Source organism: Phoca vitulina, unplaced genomic scaffold, assembly GCF_004348235.1.
Source record: "Phoca vitulina isolate PV1807 unplaced genomic scaffold, GSC_HSeal_1.0 scaffold40, whole genome shotgun sequence".
In the NCBI taxonomy this organism is placed as follows: Eukaryota; Metazoa; Chordata; class Mammalia; order Carnivora; family Phocidae; genus Phoca; species Phoca vitulina.
In genome coordinates this window covers 18,962,502-18,980,695 of record NW_022589743.1, presented here as the reverse complement: position 1 = coordinate 18,980,695, position 18,194 = coordinate 18,962,502, and the positions used below count along the sequence as shown (strand labels likewise).

General features: G+C 56.9%; 3 protein-coding genes across 3 annotated transcripts in view; 2 read left to right on the top strand and 1 right to left on the bottom strand.

Moving 5' to 3' along the window:
• The window catches only part of PSMD11 (proteasome 26S subunit, non-ATPase 11), a 29,262-nt gene extending 23,909 nt beyond the window's left edge, over positions 1–5,353 (top strand). Inside the window, exons 10-14 of the mRNA XM_032428759.1 lie at positions 1,487–1,612; positions 2,087–2,122; positions 2,370–2,421; positions 2,696–2,838; positions 2,956–5,353. Of these exons, the coding sequence (XP_032284650.1) occupies positions 1,487–1,612; positions 2,087–2,122; positions 2,370–2,421; positions 2,696–2,838 (357 nt within the window). The 3' untranslated portion in view covers positions 2,956–5,353. The remainder of the gene's footprint in view (positions 1–1,486; positions 1,613–2,086; positions 2,123–2,369; positions 2,422–2,695; positions 2,839–2,955) is intronic.
• A 3,260-nt stretch (positions 5,354–8,613) lies between these two features.
• Positions 8,614–12,895, top strand: CDK5R1 (cyclin dependent kinase 5 regulatory subunit 1). Its single transcript, XM_032428990.1, has 2 exons — positions 8,614–8,691; positions 9,016–12,895. The coding sequence occupies exon 2, from the start codon at positions 9,163–9,165 to the stop codon at positions 10,087–10,089; it is 927 nt and encodes a 308-aa protein (XP_032284881.1). The 5' UTR covers positions 8,614–8,691; positions 9,016–9,162; the 3' UTR covers positions 10,090–12,895.
• A 2,467-nt stretch (positions 12,896–15,362) lies between these two features.
• MYO1D (myosin ID) overlaps positions 15,363–18,194 on the bottom strand; it is a 354,208-nt gene continuing 351,376 nt past the window's right edge. Inside the window, exon 23 of the mRNA XM_032429253.1 lies at positions 15,363–16,532. Coding sequence (XP_032285144.1) covers positions 16,376–16,532 — 157 coding nt within the window. The 3' untranslated portion in view covers positions 15,363–16,375. The remainder of the gene's footprint in view (positions 16,533–18,194) is intronic.

The window sequence follows — 18,194 nt, the reverse complement described above, 5'->3', positions numbered from 1 at the left end:
CTGCTTCTCTCTCTCCCTCTCCCTCTGCCCCTCCCCCTGCTCATGCTCTCTCTCTCTCTCTCTCTCTCTCTTGCTCTGCTCTCAAATAAATAAAATCTTAAAAAAAATTGTTCTTTCATCTTTTTTCACCTTGATTTTTCACAGCATACCCCTTCTCTGCATTTTATGGTTGAGGGAGCGGGGGCTCAATGAGGGTGCCGGAAGTCCCCCAGCTCACATGTCAGGGATCAACACCAGCCCTGCCACTTGTTCCTCGGCTCCAGAAATGCCAACTCTGCTTCTCTGGGGGCAAAAGAGAAGTCTTGATGTGTGCAAACGGACCAAAAGACACTTCCTGAGGTTGACCTTCCAGGCTCGCTTTGCCTCCTGTGACTTTTACTCATTGTTAGCAAAGGTTGGAAATGGGAGGAAAACATGCTTGAGCAGTAGAGTGAGACTTGTATATTCTCTTCTGAGCCTCTCTTCTCTGAGTTTAATGACCAATTTAATAAAAACAAACGTAGATCTAGGAAGAAAAACTTAGTGTGGACGGAGGCTAGACCATTTGGCTCTGGCTGTCCCCGAGATTCATCATCTTCGTTGAGCTTTCTTGCCAATTTCACTTCCTTACTTGGCATGATTTGCTTGCTTCTCTTAACACCTTATAGTACAGCTGACAGGCTGGATATTGAGACCATTTCTCAAAATAAATTATATACATGAATAAACAAAATAGACTAGATAATTTTATCCTAAAGTTTGGGATGTTTGATGGGACACTTCTATTAGTAGGGGTTCCTTGGGGTAAGGGCGTGGGAAACACGAGGGCTAAATAAAATTGGTGTTTTGCTTTCTGTTAACTGCCCAACTCTATGTTGATGTGCTTGTAAAAGTCCACGAGCCAGTTGTGGGATTCAGCATTTCCCATTATTTTTTATTTCTTACTTTATAAGAGAGAGAGCGAGCAAGCTCGCAGGCACAGAGGGGGAAGGGCAGAGGGGGAGAGAGCAGGCTCCATGCCCAGCCCGACATGGGGCTCGATCTCAACGACCCTGAGATCATGACCTGAGCCACAATGAAGAGTCAGACCCTTAACTGACTGAGTCACCCAGGCACCCCAAGCATTTCCCATTATTTAACCTCAGAATTCTTTTTTTTCCCCCCCTTATTTTTCCTGGATACCCTCTTTGCTCTGTGGGATACCTGGGGACAACTGCTTGTGTAGTGGATTTGGCTTTCAAGCTGAGCTGTTCTTGGGGCTTACATGGTTTGGGCTGTCAACGGGAGGCTTTCCAACAGAAAGATGGTGCCTAGAAAGGGCTCCATCTTTTAGTTCCTGGTGTTTCTTTTCTTCTGCCTTCTGTCATAACTCTTTCATCTCAAATCCTCTAGAACTTGAGTCACCCATGTGTTTACAAGGTCCAGCAGACTACTTAGGAAGCCAGGGGTGGTGGCGTGGCTTCACATGCTTCTCTGTGCCAATCTCTGTGACCGTCTTTCTTGGCAGGCCCTGACAGATTATCGGGCAGAGCTCCGGGATGATCCAATCATCAGTACACACTTGGCCAAGTTGTATGATAACTTACTGGAACAGAACCTGATCCGAGTCATTGAGCCTTTTTCCCGAGTTCAGGTAAGGACCCTCCTGGGGACTCTAGTTCTTCTCTGGCTAGGCATCCTCTCTAGTTCCCTCCCTTCCCACACCTATCCAGAATAGGAACTTGCTTCCAAGACTGTCTGGTGGGCAAGAGGCTTGGGCTTTTCTTGACATAGAACAAGAGTTGAGGGCGAGCTGTGGGGTGGAGGCTGGTGAGATTGCCCCTGCTTGTCCCAAGTGCAGTCCGCTCCTTGCTTCTGTAGTCACTGTGCATGTGGTAGACATCTGTGTTCCAGGGGTGTGGGACAGGAGTGTGTATTGTCTAGTGATGAGAGGCAGGCAGGCAGACGGACAGAGCACGAGAGGCCTGAGCCTGACCAAAGAGAGTCTGCCCCGGGGAGATGCTCGGCTGGGTTTCAGCGGACTCGGCAATCCCAGCCCCACCCTGCCCCCAGGTTAGAGGCGGAAGTAGGACTCTCAGTGTCACTGTCTCTCTGCCTTTTCTTGTAGATTGAACACATATCTAGCCTCATCAAACTCTCCAAGGTAAGGAGTCCTGAGCTTGTCTTGGGAGCAGGGACGGGGAAAGGGCCATGTGGAGGCGGGTAGCATTTCCACTCAATGGGCCTTGTTGGAAAGTCCTCAAACTTCATAGTGTGGAATGGGGACCGTGAGCTCAGAGCTTGAGTTACATTGTTGCTGTTTGGTTTACAATTCATTTACAGAACTTTCTTGTCAGTGTGATCTTTGACTAGTGGATACCCGTCCCTTTAATCATGTGCTTTGATTTTAGGCCGACGTGGAAAGGAAATTGTCACAGATGATTCTTGACAAGAAATTTCATGGTGAGTAACAGTGGTGAAGTGGTTGACACATCACATTCTTGTTTATCTTGAAAGGAGATGTTCCATTTGTTTCACCTGGTAGCTCCCTACGGTTGTCGCCCTTCTTATCCCTGTGATGAGAGAGCATAATAAACATGCCCAAATAGAACACAGAGATGATTTCTGGTTCTCCTCCTTTCTGGAGAAAGGGAGGCAGCTAGGGAGTGGGCTGCTTCTCAAGTGCCTTTTTGTCTAATCCCTTCTTTTACCTGGGTTGCCCTTGTGTTTCCTGCAGGGATCTTGGACCAGGGGGAGGGTGTCTTGATTATTTTTGATGAACCCCCAGTAGATAAAACTTACGAAGCTGCTCTGGAAACAATTCAGAACATGAGTAAAGTAGTGGATTCCCTCTACAACAAAGCCAAGAAGCTGACATAGGTGAGTGCTGGCTCCGGGCCCCGGGCCCGGGCAGCGCCGTCTTCTGCCTTCTAGACTGAAAGCATCTGGGTGGCCTCGAAGCTTCCCTGAATGACACTGCTCTGTCTTCTCTTGCAGAGTTGGATCTGTAGCGGTCCTTTGGAGAGTGTGTGTGGCGGGAGAGTGAAACCTTTGGGGAAAATGCTAGGAGATTCTTTTTTCTTTTTGTTCTACTTTTCGCTCGGAAAGTTTTTAAATCCTAATTTGGTGCATCTGTATTCCAGCCAATAGGTGTGCCAGTTTTCATGTAATCTTTACTGGCCCAACTTGGGAGTGGGGAAATTGCTTAAAAAAAAAAGAAAAAGAAAAAAAAAAAGGTTATTCTAAATAAAAGGAAAAAGGCTTACACTACCTAAAGCTGTGCTCTCTGCCTCCGGGGAGAGGGCCACAAAGCCAGGCGCCCCGCCAACCACTGGGGCTCCTAATCCACCTGCTGGGCGTCACCTCTCCTCCTCTTCAGAATTGGGTGTTTGCCTGACCATCAAAGCAACGACTTTTTATTCTGTTTGTACTGAACCAAAACAAACAACTGTGTATAGACTGCTATTTTCTTTTTTATTTGAAACGAGGTGTTTCGGTGTTCTTTCCCCTGCCACATGGCCTGTCACCCGCCCTCCCCCCCAACAATGGCTCCAGCAGACTGGCCAGAGGGCCCGCCGCCGCCGCCGCCCCTGCACAGCTCCGCGCCGGCCTGTGGAGGAATGGGGACGAGGCCAGGAGCTAGTGTCCACCGGCGCCACACGGGAGCAGTGTGGGCCCTTGGGGGGCCTGCTGTGCATGTGGCTCTTTTTAACACAGTAAACTAGATTAGATGTCAGTGTTTTAATTGCCCTTCTCTGCTCTTCTCTCTGTCCCTTCTCTTTCCCCTCTCAACCAGGAAACCATCCCATGTCTCTCTTCCTCCCTCCTTCCCGTCTAGGGGAGTCAGGCTGTCTGAAATCCATCGGCTTCTCTCCCTGTCCCACTCCTCCTCCCGCTGTCAGATGGATTTAGTCTTTTTTTAAACAAGTGAACATTGGAAATGAGACTGTGGGGTGTGGGTTTTCTTTCTTTTTTTCTTGTTTTTTTTTTTTTTTTTTTTTTTTAAACCTTTGTTGTTGGGTTTTCAAGCAACCTCATGTCCCCCTCCCAGGGAGCTGCTTTATTTACCTCTTAGAAACCAAACGGCTGGGAGGTAGAGCATTGTATTTCAGCATGCTTTGTTTTATGATGAGATCACATAGAGAAGCTTTCGTGCCATTTGGGCAGGTAAGCTTCTGCACCTCTGTCGTGCCCAGCTATATTTCTGCCTCCTCTCATCTGTCTTCTCTTTTCCTCCTCCTCTCATGCCTCCTTCCTGCTGGCCTCCTTTTCTCTTTCTTTCCCTTTCTCAGATTATCCTTCCAGGTTTTCGTAATAAATTTATATTTTGTAAAAGGATTTTGTTGTACCAGGTTTTGCATCCTCACTGAATCTGACTGGCTTTTACTTTCCTCTCCAAAATCAGGTTTTTGTTCTCAACATTTCTCCCCATCATGTCCAGTCACTGTTTTGGTTTTGGCACCATCAATATCAAATGTACAAACGGTTCTTGCTAACCAACACCAGGTATATCTGATGTTCAGATGAGTTCCAATAAAATTTTTTTTTTTCAAAAAGTGTCCTTTCTTGAGTGCTGGAGGGCTTCTGATCAAGTCCACACAGCTCTGTAGCCTTCTAGACCGGCCAAAGCTCTGGTACCTCATTTGCTTCATGAGACCTTTAGATCTGGGGTAAAGTGGAGGGATTTGGATAAGAAGGTTGGTCGGTAAGGTCTGAAATGGGAAGTGGTGTGCAGGGATCCTTCTGTTTTTCCAGGGCAACATGGTCCAGTGAGGACAGGGGGTTTGGGCTGGAAGAGCCTCTGCTGCTTCCTCGGTGGGGAATCGTGGTGTGAGGGTTGTATGCAGTCATACCAGTGCAAGTGCCTGGAGAGTCCTGACACTCAGTTGTGGTTTTGTTTTTAGTTGAAACCTTCAAAAGCAGTGATTTTCATTCTGCCCCTCAGACCCTGGCAGTGGTTCTTCTGAGGGGCACTGAGGCCAACTAGGGGTGAGGGGGGAGCTCTCACCGCCACACCGCCAGTTCCACTCCAGTCCCAGCCACTTTGTTACTTTGTTTCAGTTTTGTAGAGTCTCTCTATAGTCCTATAGTTGCACTTGCAGGAAGAATTTTGCTTCGCTAAGGGACTGTAAGAACTATCCCCAAGGCATCCAGCCCTGTAGCTGGAGAAGGGGGGGGTTCCCCAAGCCTAGGGCTGCCCCGAGGGGCTCAGTCGGCAGCAGCCCTTCCTCTGCTCCCTTTGCGGGTCTGACGACCTCCTCTAGCCCTGTGCTGACCACTGTGCAGGCACTGGCCACACGTGGCTGTGGAGCCTTTGACATGTGGCTAGTTCCAAGTGTGCTGCATTGCAAATGTAAACAAACCAGACTTCAAAGACAGTATGAAAAAAAAATGTAAAATAGCTCAATTTTTTTTATATATATGTGAAATATTTTGAGCATAATGGGTTAAATAAAATATATTATTAAAATCCACCTGTTTCTTTTTATTTTTTTATGATGTGGCTACTCAAAAATATTCGAATACCTATGTGGCTTGCATTTGTGGCCCACGTTATATTTTTTTGGATGGTGCTGCTCTAGACCTCCAGGGCTGCTTTCCCTCGCTGGCCTCAAGGGAGCTGGGTCTGGGCACAGCTGAGGGGGTCGGGTGGCGCAGAGGCTGGCCTGGGCCTGGCTTCCTCACCTAGGGACCCTTCCTGGCACCAGCCCTCATGTGCCACAGCTTTGTGTGCTGATGAGACAGCACTGGTGTTGGGAGCAGAGGCTGAGGCGCTTGGCTCTGGAGCACTGCTGTGTGCTAGTTATATAATCTGTGCTGCCCAGAAGGGCCACTAGATGCTGCTCTGTGATCCCTGAAGGAACAAAGCATGGCTGCCTCAGAAGCCAGGGCTTAGCCTTGCTTTATTTGGAGCCCTTTCTGGAAGGTAGCTGGCCAGAGCCTTGTCTTCTCTTTCTCAGGGTGGTATGGGGATGGGGCCATGCAGAGGACAGGGATTCTCTGGTGACACATGGGCATATCAGCCCAACAGTGCAGATAACAAGCAGGCTGGCCCTTCTGGCAGCTAGAGATAGGCTATAGGATCAATAGGCTGATCGATGGTGGGGTTTGGAGTGCTTTCCTGCAGTTCTCTGAAGAGGACTGGGAAGAAAACAGCTCCGCTTCATTGAGCTGGGTCTGCATTCTGGGCCTTGATTCTGCCATTTCCGGCAGAATATTGCCCTTTCTTCCTTGCCTTGCACTGGAGCTGTGACAGGAGCTTTAGGGTGGTGGTGGTGGTGGTGGGTGCCTTGAAACAGTGGACACGGCAGGGGGGGGTGGACAGGACTTCCAGACAACCCCTTTCCTCAGGCACAATCGCAAGTGGGCTGCCAGTGCACATTTCGTTCATGTTGTGCTGCAAACATGGCTTTGCCTTTGACAAGTGTGAGGAGGCTGAGGTAGTAATGCAAAGAGCTCTTTTTGAAGGTGCTAGGGAAGGCTGGCTGGACAATGGCAAGAGAGGATACCAGAGTGTGGCCAGCCTGGAAAAGGTCCGGGCAAGTACCTGCTGCTTTGGTTTGGGAAATCAAGTGGGGTAAAGTGGACCTTGGTACTGCCTGCCATGAATTAGAATAGCTGAAACTGAAATTTGTAGGTACAGGTACCAGGGTGGATCTAAGGGGAGGCTTACAGGCTTCGAAATCTAGGCATATTTTGTGAAATGGAAAGCATTTAACCTTTGCTCAACACCAGAATCTGAAGGGGACCTTGAGAGGCAGTATGGACAAAGGCCTACTTGGGAGCTGGGCCTCTCCACCAGGGGCTGGAGGGAAAAAGGCTTTGCCTTGGAGAGAAAGAGAGTCATTGGGCCAGGGGACCTGGAATAGATTACTTCTTCAAGCTCCTTACTAATAGGGAAGGAGGGTTGAGGACCGCTCCATTTCAAGAGCAGGCTGAGGTTGTACACGGAGGAACATCGGGAGGGAGGGCCCCGTTGAGCAAAGGGCCGGCTTTCATCTAAGTTAAGATGACAGCTGCTGTGGATGTTTCACAAGCAGCCATCTGCATACAGAACAATGCATTTTCCATTATGTGGTCACCAAAGTCCCTAAAGCTTTCACTTGCCACTATTGACAGAAACGGCTGGGTAGTACATATACGCATTCTAGTACTTTGACTCGATAGCAGCACTGTCCTGTGTAGGGCTGTGGGCAGCACTGGCAGAGCGGGCCCAGGTTGACAGCCTGGAGTGGCCAGGAGGCCAGGAATTGGATAGTTAATCTGGATTACTGCTTCCTTATCTTTTGGTCCAGAGATGATAATCTGGATTAAGATAGGGTTTGAATCTTCTGTTTCTCTGGTTTGTGGGCAACTCAATCAGTTTCCAGAACCAACTAAAAGAAAAACAAATGAAGAATGGCTCTTGTGAAGGATGTGAATTCTTGTCTGTGAGAGGAACAGTTCTTACTAGAGTCAGAATTTTACAACTTGGCACCAGATCTTCAAATGGTACATGGTTAGCATGAAAAACATTGGAATCAGAGGATCAGAGGCTGGTTTGGAAGAGCAGTGGCTTCAGTTTTACTGTAACTGATAAAAGGGCCAGTGGAAATGTCGAGGTCAGATTTGTGAAGGACTGGCCCGTCTCTGGGGCAGCGGCCCACAGCGGCCAGGTGGGTGTGGGAAAGCCAGTCTCTGTTTTGTGGACCAGCCCAGAACTGCCTACGCCTCTCTGGCTTGGATTTCTATTTACCCGGGCTCCGGCCCTTTACCTGAGGTGCGGGAATAGAGGCCCCGGAGGGGGAGACGTGAAAGTCGATGGGACAGTCCATCCGGATGCGAGTGGCTTCAGCAAAGGCTTCCGCCTCCCACCCTCCCCCCGCCCCTCCCCGGCTCAGGGCCTTCCTCCTCGAGTACCTAGCTTCTTCCCCGCCGGACGAGAATGTTAATGGAAAAAGGAATCTCGGGGCCCCGGCCGGCCTCCGTGGATAGCTTCTCGCGCGGCAGCCTCAGCTCGGGCGGGCCGCGCGTCGCCAGGGCGGGGACGCGGCCGAGAGCGCCCCCGCGGCCCGCCGCTGCGGGTGCCGCGGCGGGAACAAAGGCAGCACGTGTCTGGGCGGGGCGGCGGGCGGGTTCGGCCCTCGGCCCCGCCCCCGGCGCGCCCCCTCCCGCCCCCCGCCCGGCCCTAGCTCGGCTGCGCGGGGCGCCGGGGACTCTCACGCGGCCTGGCGGCTGCTGGCGCGACGGCGCAGAGCGGGCGGCGAGCGGTGCGGGAGGGGCGGCCCCGAGAGGCGAGGCGGGGCCGGCGCCGCGGGTACCCGCCGCCACCGCCCGAGTCCGGGTCCTAGATGGGGTGCGGCGAGTAGAGGCGCTCGGGCTCGCGGCCGCATCCCTGCCCGCACCGCGCGCGGGGGTGGCGCTGAGGACCGCGGCGGCCCGGCTCCCAGGCAGGAGCAGGCCAGGCCGGGCCGGCGCGTGGGCCTCGCGCGCGCGCGCCCCCGACAGGGAGGCCGCTGAGGTGCGCGCCGGGGCGGGAGCGGGGACGGGAGCGCGGCGGCGGCGAGGGCGGCCGGCGGGGGGCGGGGCCGCGGCGCCTGCAGAACCTTGGACAGAAGCTCCGGAGCCGCCGCCGCCGCCGCCGCCGAGCGCGAGCCCCGCCGAGCCCCGCCGAGCGCCGGGACCGCGGGCCCGAGCCGCGGCGCGCATTGCGGAGGGAGGGCGCGGAGCGCAGGAGCCGCCGCCGCCTGCCGGGTAAGCCTGCGCCTCGGGGCCGCCCGCTGCCCCCGAGGAGCCGGGGCCGGGGTCGGGGCCGCGCGCGGTGTCGAGGAGGGGTCCCCCAATCCCCCCCACCCTTCCCCGCCCCGGCCGCCTCCGCCGGCGCCCGGGCCCCTCCCGCTGCCGTCCAGACCGCAGCAGCCGCGGCAGGCGGGCGGGGGGTGCCGCAGTGGAGGCGGCCGGGCTGCGGCGCGGGGGCGCGGGGCCGGGGCCAAGTCCGCGGGGGCCGCGTTGGCCCGGGTGGAGGAGCGCGGCACCGAGCCCCGCCTGGTGCTGAGAACCATCTTGTTTTCCACGCAGATCCGAAGGGGCAGCACGCGCCCGGGAGCCGGGAGTGCTCCTGCCTCCTGCCCGGGGCCGCCGCGGGCTCGCTGAGGTGTTTTGTGCCTCCGGCCGGCAGGCTGGGCGCGCAGGGGCGCGGGCCCCCGCCCGGCGCGCAGCGGCACCATGGGCACGGTGCTGTCCCTGTCCCCCAGCTACCGGAAGGCCACGCTGTTTGAGGATGGCGCGGCCACGGTGGGCCACTACACGGCCGTGCAGAACAGCAAGAACGCCAAGGACAAGAACCTGAAGCGGCACTCCATCATCTCCGTGCTGCCTTGGAAGAGGATCGTGGCCGTGTCGGCCAAGAAGAAGAACTCCAAGAAGGTGCAGCCGAACAGCAGCTACCAGAACAACATCACGCACCTCAACAATGAGAACCTGAAGAAGTCGCTGTCGTGCGCCAACCTGTCCACGTTCGCCCAGCCCCCACCGGCGCAGCCGCCCGCACCCCCTGCCGGCCAGCTCTCGGGCTCCCAGACCGGGGGGGTCTCCTCCTCCGTCAAGAAGGCCCCGCACCCTGCCCTCAGCTCCGCAGGGACGCCCAAACGTGTCATCGTCCAGGCGTCGACGAGCGAGCTGCTGCGCTGCCTGGGCGAGTTCCTGTGCCGCCGGTGCTACCGCCTGAAGCACCTGTCCCCCACGGACCCTGTGCTCTGGCTGCGCAGCGTGGACCGCTCGCTGCTCCTGCAGGGCTGGCAGGACCAGGGCTTCATCACACCCGCCAACGTGGTCTTCCTCTACATGCTCTGCAGGGACGTCATCTCGTCGGAGGTGGGCTCGGACCACGAGCTCCAGGCCATCCTGCTGACCTGCCTGTACCTCTCCTACTCCTACATGGGCAACGAGATCTCCTACCCGCTCAAGCCCTTCCTGGTGGAGAGCTGCAAGGAGGCCTTTTGGGACCGCTGCCTCTCCGTCATCAACCTCATGAGCTCCAAGATGCTGCAGATCAACGCCGACCCACACTACTTCACACAGGTGTTCTCCGACCTGAAGAACGAGAGTGGTCAGGAGGACAAGAAGCGGCTCCTCCTCGGGCTCGATCGGTGAGCCCCGTGGCCCGCATCATGGCTCAAGGATTCAGTTCATTTTTAAAAATTTATTATTAAGCAAATCAGATTCTGTGTACAATATGTGTCTAGCAAAGCCACCGAGGGCCTCTCCCTTCCCACCTTCCCTCCTTGGGGTTTTCTTCAGCCCTGCCAAGAACTCTGGGCGCTTTTGAACTCCCAAACCTTGTGCAACCCCCAGAAGATGTATCCAGAGCCACCCGGGCCGCTGACCTCTCAACTTTGGGGGATTCAGGGGACTGAGCGTCCTCTTGCCGCCTGTGCCCTTGCTGGACTGGGGCGGGTGAGGCCGTCCACTGCTCCTGGCACGGGAGCCGGAGAGGGGCCTCTGGCCGGTTGGCCCAGGGAGCGACTGGCCTTCCTGTCTGGGGGTCCTTTCCTGGCTCTTGTTTTGGGTCATACCTTCTCCCAGAGGCCTGTGGAGCTGGCCACCCCGACCGAGCCACGAGGAGGGTTGTGAGGCAAGGTGCCCGCCACCCTGGGACAACTCTTCAGTCGAGGAGAAGCTGGCCTGGCACAAAGATTGGGGTCTGTCGTTTGACAATGCACCACCTGGGTTTGCTCTTTTTTCTTTTTTAGGGAGAAGGGCTTTCCTTTAGTGAAGACATGGACCTTGCCCCCTAGCCCCCTGCTCCCCCGCTCCCAGCTGTGTTGGCAGTGTTGGGTTAAGGAGCTGGTTTGACTCATTAAGTTCTTTGATTTTGGGTCCCAGCTAAAGGGGTAGGGTGCAGGTAGGGACAGCTCCTTTCCTGGGTGAACCTTTCATTTGACTAATGCAGCTTACTCACCCCGTGGCGAAGGCCAGGGCAGCTGCAGGTGCCCATTACCAACAGCCTGCCTTCTGGGCGGGTGGGGTTGTCGTGCCCGAGACCAGCCGGTGCCCACCTGAGGGCTAAGGCCTCTTGCCGGTGCATGACATTCGTTCCGCAGAGCCGGGGTGGGGGGTGACGTCAGGGATCAGGGCGATGTGGTAATGATGTACCCCCTGTCCCCACCCCTGTTCATTTCAAGCTGTTTCCAAACAGTTCAGTTTCTTCTGAAGACGAAGCCTTGCCCGGCAAGGCCCAGTGAGACCACTGGATCTTGGAGACAATTCCAAGACGGGAGTAGCGCTCCTGATTGCTTCGGAAGCCTGCTGATTCTGCACCTGATCATTTGCAGTTGCTGGTTTGGGTTTCCACCTTACCCTAGTGGCTGCGAAAACACACGATGTGTACTTAATCAATTTCCTTTCTGATTCTCCCAGATTGGTGGCTTGGGACTTGGGAGAGGACTGGGAGAAGGGAGCGAGCCTCCCTCCGTGGCCCATCACTCCAGCTTTGGGGAACAAAGACCAATGTGAAGACGCTCTGGGGAATTCTCTCTTCCAGTCCCCATGCCCCCCCTCCCCTTCCCGGGGAGTGCTGGAATAGGGGGCTGGGGGAAGGCAGAGGGTCCTTTGACATAGGGTTAGGTTCCAGGTGGCTGCTGGTTTCAGCACGAGCACTACTGAAATTCACACGAACAAGAGAAAGCTGTGAAACGGAGGTCCTGGTGTAAGAGGCCTGGAGCCAAGCCGCGGGCCCGGGTGTTCCTGGGGAAGAGGGGGAGGGCCTGCCCAGGCTGGGATCCGTTTGCCCCAGCTGCGCCTCGGGCCCACGCTGAGCCTGAGCCGTTCCGTTCCCGGGACTGCCAGATAATCTGATGTGGAGCTGGAAGGAACCTGCTGGAAGGTTGCTGGCACAGACTTTGCCGCCGCTGCCGCGCCTCTTCTCGGTTGGAGTTGTCACACAGCCCGTCTGTGCAGATCCTGCCGCCACGTGTGACCTGAGGTAGGAGGCCTGTGGGGGCAGCAGGCCCTGGCGGCCCGGAAGAGGGAGGTTCGGGTGCCGAGTCTCCAGAGGAGGGGCGCGCGTCCGTAGTCGCTCTTTCTCGGCGGCGGCCGAACTTGGCCTGAGACTGCGCTTCAGTTGCATCCCCAGGATTCCGGTTTTGTGTGTTTCCTTCTCTTTCTCCGTATTTATTTTTTTATTTCTCGGAGGAGGTGCAAATTTCAGGAGTGGTTGGGGGACGAAGGAAGCCAGTCTCTGGCTCCCCCCCAGTGTGAAGCCTGCCCCTTCCTCCTCCCCGCCCTTGTGCTGGTCAGTCCTGGGTGCAGGAGCTGATGGACTCGAGTGTGCAGGCAGTGAACCCATTTGACATGCTGCTATGAAGACTACTTTTAGAACAACAATTAAAAAAAAAAAACAAAAAACTAACCTACGGGGGAAAAAAAAACCCCTTTATTCTTTCATTGTTGCTTTGACAGTGATCTTGTGCATGCGAACCAGGAGCATTTTGTGTCTTAAGAAAAATAATCTTAGATGGCCGTGAACATTACACCCGTGCACGGAACCAGTCACAGGAATAATAGTTCAGGATTTGGGTTTTTCTCTTTTTCTTGTAAACCTGAAGGGTTGATATATTCTTTCCATGCAGCTATTAGAATTTAGTTTTGTTCCAGCAGTTGTTAAACTTGCAATGAAAAGAAAATGTGCCATTTTTTTCCACTCGTAATTATTCATCGCTGTATATTTGAAACTGCTAATTACACGTGCGGTGTATGTTGGTTCTTAGTGCAATTCGTTCTGTAGTTATTCTTTGACCAAACCGTGGGTATTGTTAATATTAATTTATATTTGTCTCATTTTGTATGTATGTGTAGTGTGTTTGTAAGTATGTGTGGTTTATAATCTGACAAGGTCATGAAGCTCAGTTTGGCTGTAATTTAATTCCCTTTCCCTTATTTTTATTTATTTTTGTACTGTGCTGAATAAATAAAATGCACTGACCATCCATTCCATAGGCCTCTTGTCATTCACGAGCAGGCTGGGGGGGCCCCTTTTCTAAATGATTCCTGTGCTCGGAACATAATTGGATTTGTATCGTGGGGGAGGGGAGGGGCTGGGCGAAGGGAGGGCAGGGCTCAGGGAGAGCTCTCTGCTTAACCGGTGCGTTCAAGTTAAGGTGATTAAGAGAGTAGCACAGGTTAAGTCAACTCAGGTTTAGCTGGGCCGCGGGGCAGGAGTTGCTCCTCAGAGGCTGCCCGGGCTGGGCTTGGCTGAGCTGGGTGACTGGGACCTGCGGCCGGCGGGGGCCGGGGGGGGGGGAATCAGGCCCAGGCTTGGCCCGGTGAGGGCTGGTGCTGTGGCTCCCGCAGGGGCACCAGGCCTCAGCCTCCCTCGTGGAGCTTGGCTCTGAGGCCGCTGCCCCCACGTATCCTGGGCCTGGCTCTGCTCAGCGCCCGTGGCCCAGAGGCTTCCTCTCTGCCGGGCGGCTGTGGAGTGGTGTCCACGTGGCTCAGCCCTGCCAGTTTAGCTCGGTGCAGGTTTGCAAGAGCGAGGAATCCAGCCTCCGGGGCTCCCAAATAAGCAGCCACCCCAGGCCACGATTGTGGCAAGGGGGGGCCCCCTCCCAGCAGTACTGCCAGTGGTCCGTGCCCGCTCCCGCCCCCAGCCTAAGCTTCAGGGTCTAGGGTAGTGTGGACTCGAGGCTCCCTAGGGCCTGCACGCTGCGGGCCCAAGGCACCCCTGGACGCCGGGACGGCACTGCCACCCAGGTTGCCCCTCGGGTGCGGTCAGCTTTGTCATCGGGGCCACTGGCTTAATTCAGGGCCTCTCCCTCGGTCTGAGTCACAGAAGCTGCACTGCATGTTCTTTGCCACCAAGGACGGTGACCGGGCGGCCCTTGGGTGCTGGGGAGGCTTTGTCGTCTGGGGAGGGGGGGGCTTGCTTACCTGCCGCTTGCCTCGCCCCTGCCCCCAGAGGTCCGGGATCCCTTGCGCTCCTCCTGCCACCCCCATTGTCCCCAGCCCGCCCGCCCGGGGAGAGGCCGCTGCAGGCCTCGGAGCTTGTCCTTCACAGATACGTGCTCCGATTTCGGTCAACACGAGCAGTGAACTTTGAGTCTAACGCAAGGGCCTCAAAATGGTGGAACAAAGTGCTTCGATTGAACTCCGCCGCCTCCCCGCCGGGTGTCTAATATTTTCATTGAAAAGCCTCCTGTAAATTATCCTCCATTTTACCTTATTTGTGCTTAATGCTCCCTCCCATTCTCTGGGACAGCAGCTGACTTTTTACCAGCTGGAATGTCACAATTGTGGGTATAGTTTTCAATTACAGATAAGCAGGACACCTTTAAAAATAAGATTTAATGCTTTATTGCTCTTGAATAGTAGATCAAAATATGCTCTAGAAATAAAGTTAATTTAATGGAAAATAGGAATAAACGCAGCAAACCATAAAACTGCATTTAATTAGATCAAGAGAAACACTTCATTGCATACAATCACTGTGCCCTGCTCTCCCCCAGCCCCTGTAGGCACCGCTGAGCTCACACCCTAAAGGCTTGAGCCTTCTTCAGTTGCCACACACTGGGACTTCTTTTAGGACATCAGGAAAAAGTGCTTGTCGACTGGCCTCAGCCTGAGGAGCCCCAGGCAACCCCTAAAGGCAGCAGGAAGGGCCCCACCGCCCACCCCTCCTCCCCAGCCCCGGAAAGGCACTCATTTGGCATGTTCCGTTTTGGTGTGTCTCAAACATACACGTGCACGTCTCTAGTGTAAAGCAAGGAGTTTGGGGAAAGGAGTGGAAAGGAGAGGAGGCGCCGTTCCAGTTAGGATGGTTCCACTGGTATCAAGGTGACTGGCAAAACTCCGTTGCTAAACCAGGCTGATGGCACCTCTGCGCGGTGCAGGCAGCTGACCAGCCTTCGAGAATGAGAACGGGTTTCTAAGGACAGGATGCCAAGAGAATTCTTTGTTGCGAACTGCACATGGTGCAAATGTTTTGCGGGCCCTGGGAAGTCGGGGGGTGGGGGGTGTGTGCAGGGGAGACCAGGCTGTTGGGACCAGCTGGCGGGCCGGCCAGGTGACCGGGCAGGCACTGGGCCAGGCACGGGAGGCTGCGCTCAGGCACTCGGTGTGATTTGTGGGGTCAGGGTGGCGGCTCAGGAGCATGGGGGTAGGGGGCGGGGGGGTAGGGGTGGGCAGGGTCTATGGCTGAAAGTGAAGAAAACGTCAGCGCATCCCTTTTACCTCCCGCCAGTCTCCTCCCGAGCTGTGGGCTCCCCCTCAGCCCCCTCCCCACATGGAGTGTCCCAAGTCTCTCCTTTTAAGGCTCCTGGCCTGGAGGCCCGGGCTGCTCAGAGGCTTGGGGCCACGTCCTCAGCCGAGGCTCCGGAGCAGAGTGGTCTCAGGAAGGCACTGAGGCACGCTTGCTTTCTGCTGGGCCCACCCTGGGCCCCAGCTGTGGCGGGGGGGGGGGGGCAGCCTGGCCTGGCCTGCAGTGCCAGGACCCCCCACTCTGTTTCTGTCACTCTGCCCGTCCGGCCCTGGTCCTTGTTCTCTGAATGTGTCTGAAACAGGGGTGTCGGATAACTTGCAGACACCCCCCCCCCAGAGTGCTCCCTGGCCCCTGCAACTCCGTTTTCTCATCGATGTGCCCGACGTGAGTGTGGGCGCAGCAGACCCCACACCCGAGGCGCAGCCCTGCGTGTTGCACACATCACCGTGCAACAACCACGGGCCCAGGCCGTGCAGTTAAGGAAGATGGGCCTTGGAGCACCTGCTCTGCTCTCTCCCGCAGAGGTGGCCTGCAGGCCCCGGGCGGGGGGCAGGCTGGGCATGACTGTTCTGCCAGCCGCTGGCTTCCGGGCCGAGGGGCCAGCCCGACAGGTGAACCTGCTCCCCTGATGGCTTTGGCTGACTGCTGGGGAGAGGGGCTCCACCGAGGAGCTCTGAGCCAGGTCCCCTTGGGGGAAAGGGGTGGCAGGCTGTGCTCACGGAGAGAGCAGGGCTACATCCCCAGCTCATGTCCAGCAATCTCCCCCAAGCCCCCCAGGGGAGCATGTTTTGGGTTGGGGAAACTGCATCCACCCCTTGCAGGGTCAGGTGCCAGTCACCGGGTCAGGGTCTGACCTGGCCAATGGGGGTGTGTGTGTGTGGTGGCAGGGGCCTCCGCTGACATCAAGTCGCCTCTGCGGGGAGCTGCGGTCTGGGTGTGGGCCCAGGGGTCTGTGGCAGGGCACCGGGGTCTTTGGTTTGTTGAGTGAGGACTGGAAAGTGGGGGCAGAGGAGGATGGAGACCAAAGGCAGAAAGCCAGCAAGAAAACCTCAGGGGAGGAGCCTTGGAGGCGGCAGAAGAGGGGCTTGGCCCCAAGCACGGCGGACCCTTGCGAGCTGATTTCTAGCAGGGGGTAGCGGGGAGCGAGCAAGTCAGACGGGGTGGTGAGGCCTCCCCGGTGGGCGGTCAGTTCCCCGGCACGCTGAGGATGAAGCCCGAGCGGTTCTTGGTGAAGTCGGGCTCCGGCTGGTTGATCCGCGTCTCCACGGAGACCGTGCACTTCTTCCCGTGCAGGCTGCACTGCACGGGGTTGGTGACGTTGACTTGAAGGTAGCGCTTCTCACTGGAAGAACCAAAAAGAGAAAGACCAGCAGGCAGTTAGCAGGCGGCCAGAGTGGGGTAAATGGCCCTGGCACCCCCTGGGGCCCGCATCTGCCCAGCTCCCCAAGGCCTGGTGGGTGGCCCAGGGGCCACAGGCACAGGCGGTGCCCCAGGAGAGGGAGAGGGCAGCAGAGGCCGGGGCTGGGCTGCAGCCTCAAGCCAGAGCCGGCAGAGAGCAGGGCTGGCGCTGCGGCCTGGGCCTGCACCCGCAGAATGCACTCGAACCAGAGCCACCGGGGCTCTGGCCTGAGGCAGGGACCCAGTCACTTGGGCGTTAGAGGTCAGCAGGGGGCTCGTCGGGAGGGGCACGGGCTTCTGATTCGGGGCTACTGATCAGCCGTCTGTGGCTGCAACAGGGAGCCCTGGGAGGCGCGTCCGGGAAGGGGTGCGGACGGGAGATTCTTGCCTGCGTGCTCTCGCTGGCGAGAGAAAGCTCTTCTGGCAGTCCTGCCCGCCATCGGCCCGGCCGGGAGAACTGGGGCTGACTCCTGCTTCCCCAGCACCCTGGGCGGCCCTCTCCCACTCGGGGTTTCCGAAGGCCCTCACGGTAGCGGCCTCCCCGCCCCCCCCCCCCCCCCCCCAGTGCGGGTGCACCTGCCGCGGGCCGCCGCCCATCTGCCGAGCCGAGAAACGTGTGCGAAGCGGCGGGCACCTCCCGTGTGCTGGCACACCCCCACGCCGCGGCTCGCGCCCCTCGGATTTCTCGGAGCCAGAGGCGCGAGGAGCAGGGCCTGCGGCGTGGGCCCGGATCCCAGGCGCTGGGCAGGCTGGCGGCGCACCACGTGCCCAGGTGCCCAGGTGCGAGCGAGGCGCCTTCCCGGCACGCGCGCGGGGCCCTGTCACAGGAGGCGCGGCCCCTCGGACGCACCTGCCCGCACGCTGCCAGGCTTCCTCATGCCCCTCTGCCACCTGCTTTCCCCCTGGGTCTGCCCCGGGGGCAGACGGTGCAGCAGGAAGAGAGCCGTGGTTCTCACTTGCGGGCATCAGGTGTCTAATACTTAATGTCTTGTCAGCTGCAGCTAAAACCTTGGCTTAGACCGCTATTTTTAAGCAGACTTGGACATAAAAATAGAGTCCACCAGCGGCAGTGACTCAGGCACGACTCCGCTCCTGGGGGAGCCAGGGCTGCTGGGCGGGGTCTAGGGGTGCGGCCCTGCGCTCCCAGTCCCCACCATTGTGCTGGCCCAGGGCAGGCAGAGCCCCCCGCACTGCAGCCCTGCCTGTGGCTGGAGACGCTTCTAGGACCCAGAGGCTGCACCTTCCCCTGCTTAGTCAGCCAGCCTCCTGGGCCCTCTGGTCCACCCGGCACCGCCTCTGGGTCCCTCTGAGCTGGAATCATACCCCTGGGGACGTCCCCCTTCTGACTCTGGCAGAGGCCTCCCCTTTGCCCTTGCCTCATGGTGGGCATGTGTCCTTCCCTCAGTGCACTGCTGGGGACAGGCTCTTTCCACTTTCTGCGTCTGTGCCCCCCACCCCACGGTACTGTAGGGTGCATGCAATGGGTTCTAGAGTCACCTGGGGGCCTCAAAGTCCTCAGGAAATGGCTCTAAAAGGGCCACATTCCAAACACAGAGGGAGGGGATGGGACTGACCAGCCACCCCCATGTTCTTGTGTTCGTACCGT

Excerpts from the sequence above, each read along its gene's own strand:
- CDK5R1 (XM_032428990.1), top strand. The coding sequence starts at position 9,163 with ATGGGCACGGTGCTGTCCCTGTCCCCCAGCTACCGGAAGGCCACGCTG.